Source organism: Sciurus carolinensis, chromosome 2 (assembly GCF_902686445.1).
Source record: "Sciurus carolinensis chromosome 2, mSciCar1.2, whole genome shotgun sequence".
NCBI lineage: Eukaryota > Metazoa > Chordata > Mammalia > Rodentia > Sciuridae > Sciurus > Sciurus carolinensis.
Genome location: NC_062214.1, coordinates 159,722,006 through 159,734,452, shown reverse-complemented (window position 1 = coordinate 159,734,452; position 12,447 = coordinate 159,722,006). Strand labels below are relative to the sequence as shown.

General features: G+C 31.9%; 1 protein-coding gene across 1 annotated transcript in view; it reads right to left on the bottom strand.

Moving 5' to 3' along the window:
* Positions 1-12,447, bottom strand: part of Lrrc9 (leucine rich repeat containing 9) — a 99,734-nt gene that overhangs the window by 45,750 nt on the left and 41,537 nt on the right. The window contains 5 exon segments of the mRNA XM_047542345.1: positions 525-745; positions 2,435-2,612; positions 4,026-4,160; positions 6,155-6,280; positions 7,499-7,690. Coding sequence (XP_047398301.1) covers positions 525-745; positions 2,435-2,612; positions 4,026-4,160; positions 6,155-6,280; positions 7,499-7,690 — 852 coding nt within the window.

Genomic DNA, 12,447 nt, shown 5'->3' with positions numbered 1-12,447 from the left:
TATTTGCAGTGAATTCCCATTCTGTGCTGTAAAAACACTCCATTTCTTCCAAACCTTAAGTAAAGTCTGTTACACAGTAGTCTTGAATTAGTGATTCCTTTAGGGGAGTTAAAGAGAACAAATCTGAGTAAGAGTGAAAAAAAAATTGGAACTACTGGTAAGAACAGAGAGATAATCAAGAACTGTATTGACAAAGGAGAATGTTAAGGAATCCTACTTCCAGAAACCAGGTTGGTCAATCCTTAGAAATACTGAAGAAGGCACTTGTTAAGAGGAATGGGTTTGGGTTCTTTTATTGAAGTATTAAAATAAAAAGTTACCAATTGGGGTCATTATGGTTACACACACATATGATTATACATGTATACAAAATGAATGCAAATGCATTTTAATAACCCTTATTATTCTCATTTTAATTTTCTTCCACATATTTTTCTATATTTTTCAAATTCTGTACAGCTAACATATATTACTTCCATAGTATGAATTAATGTTTTAAAGAAACAAGTTCATACCCCAGTTACCTTTAAATTGTAGATCTCCTGATTGACAGCAATATAGTTATTGCTTATGTACAATTCAATTAAACTAAAAGTTTTTTGTAAACCACCCAATGAAGTGATTCTGTTGTTCTCAAGAGAAAGGGAGTGAAGATGAAGCATGTTATCAAAAGTATGCTTTTCCAAACCAGTCAGAAGATTATTATTTATGCTGAGGCGAGTTAATTTAGTTAGCTTAGAAATGCCTAGAAAAATAAACAAATTAAAAAAAAAATTCAGACAGCACTGAAAGGTGAACTTAAAGTAAATAACTGACTAGTCATTTTTTTTTTTTTTTTTTTTTTTTTTTTTTGCAGTGCTGGGGATCAAACCCAGGACCTTGTGTTTATGAGGCAAGCCTTCTACCAACTGAGCTATATCCCTAGCCCACCAGTCATTTTACTGTTACCCTGTATCTAAATTCAAAGGGCTTTTAGGATTCTGTAACCATACCTGCCTTTCCTTTTGTTTCAGAATGAAACTAAAATAAATAAAATCCCATTTCAAACATCTAATTCTAATTTTAGATTTCTAAGTAGATTCATTTTTCTTAGGTGTTAAAGAAAAGTACCACAAAGCAAATACTTAATTTATCCATCAAATAACCTTAAAAAAATATAATTAATGAGGACTTTCATTTTGAAGACAACACAGAATGATACACAAAACTCTCAATAATTACATAGCTCTCATTTTAAAATATTAATGTAAGAAACTAGAGTACAACCCTGGAAAGGATTACTCATTATAGACTCACCTGAATTTAAGAGAATCATTTAACCTAAGTTTACCATGGTATGTTCAGAAATGCTCTAAGATAGAGTTTAGAAAATGGCTACTCTCACTAGAATCTACCCCCGTGTGACCCTTATACTATAGGTACTTTGTAATTGTAGGCAAGACAGTTCAGTTTAAAGATAAGACCTTTGGTGTCATGGTTGGTTTTGAATGTATCACTATTAGTTTTGGGACCATAGGTAAATTATGAAACTTATGAGTCTCAGTTTCCCTCATCGTTAAAAGGGACATATTAAAATCTACTTCTAAAGGGTTGTGGAATTAAATGCAGTGATTTTTGGAGAGAAAGAATAAGAGAAAGTTGTTAGCAAGCTATAGAAGTTTTCTTTCAATTTCTATCCAGATTCAAAGCAGTAAAGGAAAATAAACATAAAGCTGTCAATAAAGGAGTCAGAAAATATAACTCAGAATATTCTAGAACATTCCCTCTAAACTCTGGATTTTTAGCTGCAGATAAACATAAACCCAAATGAAGTGAAGAATCTAGGAAATCTGAAGACAGGAATTGTCTCTCCTATTCTCTGTGCCTCAGAAAAATATGTTTAATACTGAACTTTAAAAATTCAAATAAAACATATTATATTGGTTTCATTATTGAGATATTACTAAAGTTGCTTAATTGTACTTGTGTATGGATCCATATGAAAGGTTATATATATAGTACATTTGATTTTCATTTTATAGTAAATGTAATTATATTTCTTGAAGTCTTAAAATTTTTAAATACAACCTTAATTTCATATTTTGCAAAATTAACTGTTTTAGCTTTTCAAAATATACATCATTTATCATTTTATTCAACTTAACAGATATTAATAACTCCCTAGTTAGTATGTGCTAGGGAGTAGTAATAGTTGCTAAATAATGGCACAGAGAAGAAGGCAGAGGAGTTCAAAGTCCACCTGGGCTCATTGTGCATAGTATACTTTTTGTTACAATTCCACTTCATAGGTATTTAGAATATCTGCTGCAAACCTTCCTGGAACTTCTCTAGTGATCTTGCTCTTCAGAGATTCTGTCCTGAGTGTCATTAATTTTTTTACTCCTGTTGTTTAGACATTCACATTTTATGACTTCAAAGTTCTCAATTACCTTACCTTCTATCTTTGAGATGCAGTTTCCATCTAAGGTGAGCTCTTCCAAGTTAATACAGGATTCTAAGCCTTCCATTTTAGTGAGATTATTATTGCTGAATGATGCCCATTTCAAATTTTCCAATTTTTCTAAATTTGTGATTTCAAAGAGATGTTGTCCATCTAAATTTAAGGCAGTTATCTATACAATAATTCACATTGTATGTTACTTCTGAATCTTGTAAATAAATTCAATGTTATAAGATAAAAAATTGAACAATAGAATTCCAAATTTCTTCAGAAACTAAAAATATTGTGAAGTTCTTAATTTATAAAAAAATAAAATTTGATGGGACTGTAAGTCCAATAGGGACTTACATATTAGGGACACTGATGTGCCAGTCAGATTCCTCCTGCAGTGAAGGACTTGTCCCAGCTGCGGGAAGTGCTACTGGCAGAAAACCTTTGGCTGTCAGTACCCCTAGGACTACAGAGAGAGTTGCCTCACCTAAGGTCACGCTCCTTCCCAGGTTGGCCCATTTCCAATGATGAAGATAGATAAAGGCCTGGGCATCTCGGCCCAACATGGGAAAAATTTAAAGGACACTTCTAATTCCAGGACACCCCATGGAGTTGACCAAAGTTGCCATTGTGCCTCTACTACAGCTCAATATCAGTATATATTCCATAATAAAAATAATGCCACTATTATCTTTTATTTTCAAAGACCCCCCTTAGTCAAGTTTATATTTTTGGCAAGTTTTTTCCCTTCCTTAGCCCAGTGTGCATCTTTCATGTAGGCTCTAGAAAGGACTCTGCTGAGTTCTGTTGACCTTCTGTAACAAGATACTGTTAGTGTTCTATGTCCTTTCCCTTACCTTGGCTGAATTCCGACCTATTCTTCTATCCCCTTGCCAAGACTCATGATCCCTTATCACCCAAATTTTGGCTTGATCTCTGTCTCTAATCCTTTAAAGTCTGCTGGCCGATTGTGACATTTTATCAGAATCTATCCTTCACTTTGCAGCATACCTAATCTCTAATTCTATGGTAACAACAGTCAAAATCTATCACAACAGTGACATCTATTCATAAGTTGACCTTTTTAATGTTTTGGAATGTAGTAGATTTATTACCTTTTTTCTAATAATAACATTGTCTTTATTTTTTCTAACTTTATGAAGTAAAATTATCAATTTAAAGTTGTATATGTTTAAGGTATACAACTTCATTTGATCTGCATGTATACATTGTGAATTAAACACTGCATGATCTCAATTATATATGGAATCTAAAACAGTCACATTCATGGATGCAGAGAGAAGAATGGTGGTTGCCAACGGCTTCAGGCAAAGGGCACAGAGTTTCAATTATGCAAGATAAATGAATTCTGTAAATCTAATGTACAATATTGTGACTAAAGTTAAACGTATTGTATAACACACTTGAAATTTGCTAAGAGGGTGCATATTAAGTATTCCTTCCCTATTTTAATTCCTCTCTTTCAATTTTCTTCCCCTTACATATCTATGCCCTCTTTATGATAAACCAAGACTGACATACAACATCAATTTAAATTAAGCTTTATATTAAGTTTTATAGAATTAGCCTTTACCTTCAAGTACCAGTTTCCACTCATATGTAAATGTGGTCCGAACTTTGAAATCTGTGTCAGAATTTTGGCAGAAGGCCATATGCTAAGTATCCGTGGTCTCTCCTCTTTAGTACTAGAATGCCTTAAGATAGATAACTAATAAAATAAAAAATGTGATGAATAAAAGAAATAGTTCATTTACATATAGTTAAAAGGTATTATTTCCTAGGTAAAATAAATGGTATGATACATAATTTTAAAACAGGGCACTTCATTTGCCTTAACATATTTTTAATATCTAGATGTATTTTTAAGTATGCATTTTTTAATTTTAGCAAATATTGAACTATTAGAAGATAATATTTATAAAACTTTGAAGAGAATTACTATAATACAGACACCAATATAATCCAGTCATTAAAGCAGCTTGAGAGTTAGAATATTCCTAATGCCCTACAAGCTCCTTGTCATGTTAGGATGGGCCAATTTTTTATCATCTACCATTCATTTGCTTGCTTTATAGACTTATGTTTATGCCTACAAACAATACATCATTTAGTCTTGAATATATTTGAATCTTATGAAAAACTGAATAATTTAGTTTTCCTATGACTTGTTTTGTTTGCTCAACATTTTATTCATGAGATTTTATCTGTGCTTCTCTACGTAGCTGTAGTTCATCTATATGTCACTGCTAAATAGTATTCCCTTAATGAGTCTCCTGCCAGTGAACACTCAGGTAGATTCAGTGTCCTTGCTGAATCTGTTATCATGAATATTCTTGTGCTTGTTTCCTGATACATACATGTAAGAGCTCTTTAGAGTATATGTCACTAAGTAAAATTGCTGGACTGTGGTGGGCGGTGTGAGTGTGTGTGTATAACAGCATCAAATTGTACCAATTATAATGGTTACTTTATATTTTTGCTGAAAGTTGATATTGTCAGCTTTAATAAATGGTAGGTCATTGTAGTTTTAATGTTCATTTTCTTGAACATTAATGTGGCGAAGCATCTTTTCCTAAGTTAATTGGCTGTTCTGATTTCATCTTCAGTGAAATGTCTGTTCAAATTTTTTCCTCATTTTTCTGTTTGGTTGGTTGTCTTTTCCCTTAAATATTCTGGATATATAAAGAATATCTTTTGACACTTGTGTTGCAAATTTCTTTCTCTAGAATGTAGGCTGTTTTTTTTTTTTTTTTTTTTTTACTTTCTTTATGGTATATTTTGAGAACAAGACATAACAATTTTAACTAGGCAAAACCAATCTTTTATGGTTTATGCTATTTGTTTCTTGTCTCAAAATTCTTCCTTAATTCAAGGTAATAATAATCTGATATTTTCTTCTAAAATATGGTTGGTTTTGCTTTTTGCACTGAAGTCTTTAATGTACTTTTATCAAATAGCCTCTTATCTGCAAAGGTAGCTGTTATTTATCAAGTTTCCACAGCTGTATGGATCTGTTGCATCTTTATTCTGTTCTGTCGGTCTGTTTGTCTAACTATGTTAATATCACACTGTCTTAAAAAATTTTAGTAAACTGATTTCTGGTAGAGCTAATTCCCAAGTCTTCAGGAGTGTTGATAAGGTATTTTTTTATCACCAAATATTTCTTCCCTTCATTTTGAATAGATCCAAAGTTAAACTTTAAGGAATTAATATTCAAGTACCCCACAAAAAGTAAATAGTAGATAGTAATATTTAGGAGTTTGAAGCTATTTGGCTAAAATATAGCATTCTTAATCTGGATAATATAGGTATTTTCTCTCTCCCCTCTCCCTGGGCTCATCTGTCAAAACAAACCAGATAATTCACAAATGCTTTCTCAAGGCCTTTAACCCTAACCTTGTTCTCACAAATTTGCTTTTGTAGGCTCTAGAACAGACTCTGCTAAGTTGAGGTGACTAGGGAAAAAAATTACCCCAAAGGTATTTGTGGGATTGTGTGCAGGGCTGTATCAAAAGAGTCCATACAACCAGATGGTATTTAAATAAGGTATCTATGAAAAGAAAATAATCAAGTGGTATAATTGTTACATATTTTTTAATTAATATGGTAAGAGGGAATATAAAATCTTAATGACTAAAAATAAGTATGGGAAATATTCATATGTTCCAATAGCACAAGAAATATTAAACAGTAAAATCTAACCTGAGTAATTTTTGTTCCAGTAATAAATTTCATAGCTGCTGTTGTTTCTTCTTCAGAAATGATTTGCCCATCTAAATGTGTAAGAGTCTTTAATCTGCCAATGACACTCAGCCTCAATGTGGCTGGCTTGGGAAAAATAGCAAAAAGTTAATTTTCACAAAATATTACATAGGTTATAACATAGAAAGAAGCATTTCTTCATTTCTTTCCACATAATTCAAAATTATCCATCTCCTTTTTTCTTACATGTATCTAAATATAAAGGCTTCATTTAATTCTTTAAATAATAATTAAAATTAAATCATATTTAAGAGTTAATCTGTTTTGTTTGTAGGTGGATGATTCTACTTTTATGAAGGGGAGAAGTCCCATGAACTTTTGAAAATTGGCTATGGTGAAAAGAGTTAAAAGAACAACTGCAACGAATCCTGTTCATCTAGATCAGCATATCCATATTGTGTGATTCAATATGGATAGTTAGCCCTTGACATCCAATTTGGCAACAGGGAGATTGTTGTACTGTGATCATTCAGAAGGTCTGCTCTGGCAAAAGAAAAAGATTCAATTTTGCGAGTTTAAAAGAAGAAATACAACAATATAAATTCAGTAATATAGCCAATTTAATAAATGAATCAATCTTCAGTCCCCTTCGAAAAGTTGAACATACACATTTCAGAGGCAGAGAAAGGAAGATTCTTGAAATTATGAACTTGAGCCTTATTTAAAATATTTTGAGATACACTTATATTTAATCACTGAATATTGAAATTACATATTTTCATGATGATAAAATAAAGTTCAATCACATTTCATCTTATAACTTAAGACTTCATTATGCAGTTTTATGAAGAGAGGTGATTTCTGGACTTAAAATAGAGAATAACACAAAATTCAAAGTATAATTGTAAAACATTTTTCTCAAACACAGATTAGGATAAATTACATGTCAAACTATGGTTCCTCCTTAATAGTATACTTCTTTCACTGTATCATATTATTTTTGGTTCCTGTGCCTCATTATAGTAGGGTTCTGGCACACAGCCTAATGTATTCTCTGGAGGTGTGCAGAAGCCAATGATGTCAATCATTCTTAAAGCAATAATGCTTTCAAACTGTTGGAGGTTACGAAAAAAAAAAAAAAAAAAAAACCCTAACATGAAAGTATAGCCTTTTCTTATGGTAGTATTTGATTCATTTGATTACTACACTAAATTCAACTTATGAAGGATTTTAAGTCTAAGAAAACAAAGATAGTTTTCCCACTTCTGGCTATTATTGAAAATTAAAGTAGTGAGAAAATGGCCTCAAAGTGTTTACTTTTTCAAAAACATGTCTGTTGCATACCTTTTGCCATGGATTATGTTGAATGTTAAGAGTGAGAAGGCTTGTAGTTTGTTTACATAACACATTTATTTCATCGCCAGATTTTTTCAGTTGATTCCAGCTCAAGTCTAAGTGCTTTAGTTTCATCAGACCTCTAAATCCTTCAAGAGTTATCACATGGTTGTGACTTGCATCCAAATATTCAAGGTTATACTGCAGCACATACAAACAGAAGTGATGATCAGAATCATGGTTTGTATTTATATTATCTCTTTTCTCTGGTTCTTTAGATGCCTTGCGTGCTTTCTTATAATCCTCATAGAAAACAGACACAGTAGTTAAACTTCAATAAAGGTATCAATATGTTTTTTTTCTCCTAAAGAACTACAAGTATTTCATTTCATAGTAATTCTCTCTTAATTCACACTGACTCTTGCAACATAGAACAGTAATATTTGCTTTCATGGGAGAGAAGGCAAAAAGAAACAGGCAAGATAATTTGTCCCCAGCAAATAAAATATACTTTTAATTAGGCAGCTTCTGGTTTATACTGTTGAACTCAAACTGGTTTTAAAAGATTCATCCTCAAAGATAGAAAATAAACCTATTAATTTGATTCTATAATTTTTTTTAAACTGTTCACAACTTTAAGAATTATTAATAAGAATTCTTATTATTTATTTTATTTATTTATTTATTTGGTACTGGGGACTGAACTCAGGGGCACTCGACCACTGAGCCACATTCCCAGCACTGTTTGTATTTTAATTAGAGACAGGGTCTCACTGAGTTGCTTAGCGCCTCACTTTTGCTGAGGCTGGCTTTGAACTCGAGATCCTCCTGTCTCAGCCTCCCCAACTGCTGGGATTACAGGTGTGCACCATCATGGCCTGGCTAATAAGAATTTTTAAATCATAAAAGTAACACACATTCTTTATTGGGAATTTGGAAAAAATGGTAAATAAATGAAAACAAAAATAGCATATATGATCATATTGCTCAGAAAGAACCACTGAAAACAGTGTTTTATATTTTGTACAGAAATATTTCTTCCTACATAAACATATATATTTATATCCTTTTAATATTTTGGCACATCATTACGTATTCTTCAAAATTACTTTTTGAGACCAAATATAATATGTAGATTATTATACTTGTTTTAAACATTCTATAGATATTTTCATGTTTCTAATTGTTGGCAACACTGCAATGAACATCAGTGAGCATGATGACACCTGAACTGCAACTCTGAAATTTTTCAGAACAGATTTTAGGAAGGGGATCACTGATTCTAAAGGTCTCTGTATTCTTAAGACTAGATATGTGATGACAAATAGCTTTCAAGGAAGTTTGTACTAATTTTTTTTCTAGTAGTAGCATATGAGAATTCTCATTTCCTCAATACTCAACATCCACCTGCCAAATAAATAATTCATGTTGTTTAATAGCAGTAAAGTTGAACATCTTTTCGTGTTTACACTAGCCATTTTAAAATTCCTTTCATTTGCTTATTGTTAGTCTGACCTTTGGTTATGTATCTATTCAGATATTCATCTTGCCTATAAGAAATCTCTAAGACTCTTTACATATTTGTGGCAAATATAAATTTGCTTTTAAGGTATATACTTGTCCAGATCCAGATCAACAAAGAGATAAAGAGAACTGTAAGAAGTTATTTTGCAATGTATTCATAAAAATAAAAATAACATTAATATAAATTTAAAATGAACTTGACTTCTTCACAGTTTAATTCAAACTTTTTTTTATTTCAACATAGAGTTAATCAATCCTTTATTAATGCTAGTTTGTATTGGTGGAATAGCACTTATTATAGTGGTTCAGGTTTTAAGAGTTGAATACAAAGATCATCAAGACTTAAATAAAAAATTCTGGAAACTAAATAGAGTTACTGACTTTTTATTCTCATAAGTAAGCATAGTAAAACAAAACAAAATTTATAATTTACTATCATCATTTCTTGAACAAAAGAATATCTGTCAGTTAAAAAGCACAAAGGGCATAAGCTCCAACAGAACAGTCTTTTAAATAAAAATCAATTTAGTTTTACAAAAAAATTACTACATGACTCTTCCCAATTTGCATCATATTTGTACCACACTTGCCTTCTGACTAGCATTTGGGAACCATACTTCGTTTTTGTATCCTCAGGAACTCCATAAGTATACACGGAATGGTATTTTCAGTTTTGAAGTAGTGTTTTCTGTTTTAATATATTTTGTGCCTCAATTAAAAAATCTCTTTAATTTACAATACAGTATAGTCCAATTTATAAATATTAAAACCCACAGCACCCTATTTAAATGTTCTTAGGAATCCTGATTCATTCTCTAAAAGCATACTGGCTATCTCTAGATATCAGGAAAACCTGCACAACAGATTTCTTATCTCAAAAGATAATATGTGAGAAGTATCATTTCAATAAAAAAATTAGAGATATAATCTAGATTAAGTTTGCAATTAGTCCTTCATATTTGTCATTCCCTTGTCAATTCCAACTATAATGGAGCTATTTTCAGGGAAATAAATGTGTTCCCATTCCTGTCTCTTAGGAACTCTTTTGTCCTGTTCGTTTAGGCAAGTGAATGATAGATATGCAGCTTAGAGTATTGTAATTTACCTAATGTGGAACACCTTGTTTAGAATGCTAAAATAGTCTATATAAACTATATAGTGTCTTTATTATTTTCCATCAACTATGAAGCCCTATCCTTCCATTGTATAAATAAAGTCTTAGGTTGGTTAAATTGGTTCATAAGGGAAAGCTAGAATGATGAACACTGTAGTAACAATACATGTATTTCTTTCAACCTAGTAGAACCAACTGAACTCATTTATATGAGAAGCATGCAAGAAGAGCGTGGAAACTGTACACATTAGATATATGCTTAATAAAATTATAGTAAAAATGAGATAGCCCAAGGCAAATTACAAACTCAGAAGAAGATAGGAATTATAAATAAGTTAAGTCATAACATTTACAATATTAGGATAAATATAATTTATATAAAACACACATAGGAATTCAATTCTTATTTGAGAATATAGAGGCAGTGGGAACCTGTTTTCAATCTCTCTGAATCCCCACATAAAAACAGAGCAAATAGATAAAAACAAAATCCCATGACAATATAATAAAACTACCTGACTATGTACTCCATTAAGTCCCAAAAGAAGTTAATAGAAATAAATGACTAACAACCATTAGACCTGCATCTGCATGGTTCCTGGACCTGCTGATTTATTTTTGTACCTTAGATACAACTTTCCCTTCTCCAAATTTTCCTGCAGATAGGCAAATAGATCTAGAGATTGGACCAGACCCAGGTTCTATTCTTTTGGGAAGACTAATGTCTGACAAGACTCTAGGAGGCACATAATACTTAATTTTCTCATTTTTGTGATGCCAGAAGCTGTTATTGGTTCATTGATAATTCTATACTTAATTCTCATCACCAGTGCTTATGTTGGTATTTCTCCAAATATTTTGATTATCTGAAATATTTTCTATTATAGGTCCTTGTAAAGGCTATGACAACAAAGTCAATGAATTGATAGGGAACCAATTAATTATCTTGAAAATTGGCAAATAAAGGTAAAATAATAAAGCATCTTTTCTTTCCACATGAAGTCTATTACTGGGTAATGAAATAATAGGTTAGGGAGAAATGTCTCTTTGTAAAAATAATCAATTATAAAGCCCAATTCTTCCAAATGAAAAAGCAAAGATACAATAACACCATTTTGTCATTCCCAATCCATTAATTCATTAATGGATATAATCATTAAGGAAGGCATGTAGAATTGTATCTTAAGTCAATCAGAAGGGTTAAGGCTATGGGAAACTCTGGGTCAGAAGGCCCAAGTATTTCTACATATAAATAACGTAGAATGTAATGGGATAAAAGGAATACCTTTAAGAGAAACTTAAAAGGCATAGTAGAGTGATTTCTGAGTGGTGAGTATGTTTGTTGTTAGCCTGCAATTTCTGTTGTGTATGTTGCAAACTGCAGCCTCTGAAATAACAGTAAGTTATTATAATAATAATAGTAAGTTATGTTATAAATAAAATAACTAGATACCAACAACAAAAAATATAGTACATTTTTACAATGGCAAAACCAGACTATAGAAAGGCAGGGTGGTGCACGCCTATAATCCCCGCAGCTCCAAGGCTGAGGCAGGAGGATTGCAAGTTCAAAACCAGTCTCAGGAAAAGCGAGGCACTAAGCAACTCAGTGAGACACTGTCTCTAAATAAAAATACAAAATATGGCTGGGGATGTGGCTCAGTGGTTGAGTGCCCTTGAGTTCAAACTCTAGTACCTCCACCCCACCCCACCAAAACAACCTCACTATTGTGCTAGGGATGTACATGTTGGTGATAGAGCTATCTGGAAAAGATTCAGGGAGAGGATTACTAAAGAGGTCAAGACAATTGTTTCTTGTGGGGAGAGGAAGGGAAGAGACACATACAGGGTTTTTTGTCCTAGGTAGCAAAATTCTATTTATTAATCCAGGTCTGGTTATATATGTTCGACCTTACAACAAGCCATGCATTTGTAGTATTTAGTTTTCTGCATCTGTGTATTATTTAACAATAAAACAATTTTTAAAATTACACAAATGTACCCATATAGAGTATCTTTTCTTTCAAGACACACATTAGATACTCAGTGTTTGAGATGTCCGTATCTAGTCACTTTTGCTAATCCTAAAATTAAAAAAATACCACTTGGGCATAAAATGTACACACTTCCTTTATCTGTGAAATGACCATGGTAATATTAATTCAACAAATAGGCCATGAAGCTGACAGATGACAGTCACTTTTGTGTGGCAGAAGCATAAAGTCATTTTGTGAAATAAATTCTGGGCAGCTCGTTAAGCTTAGTATCTGAGTCTTTGAAGGCGTGCCTAAGCAAAATTATAATGATGGTCATAACCTTT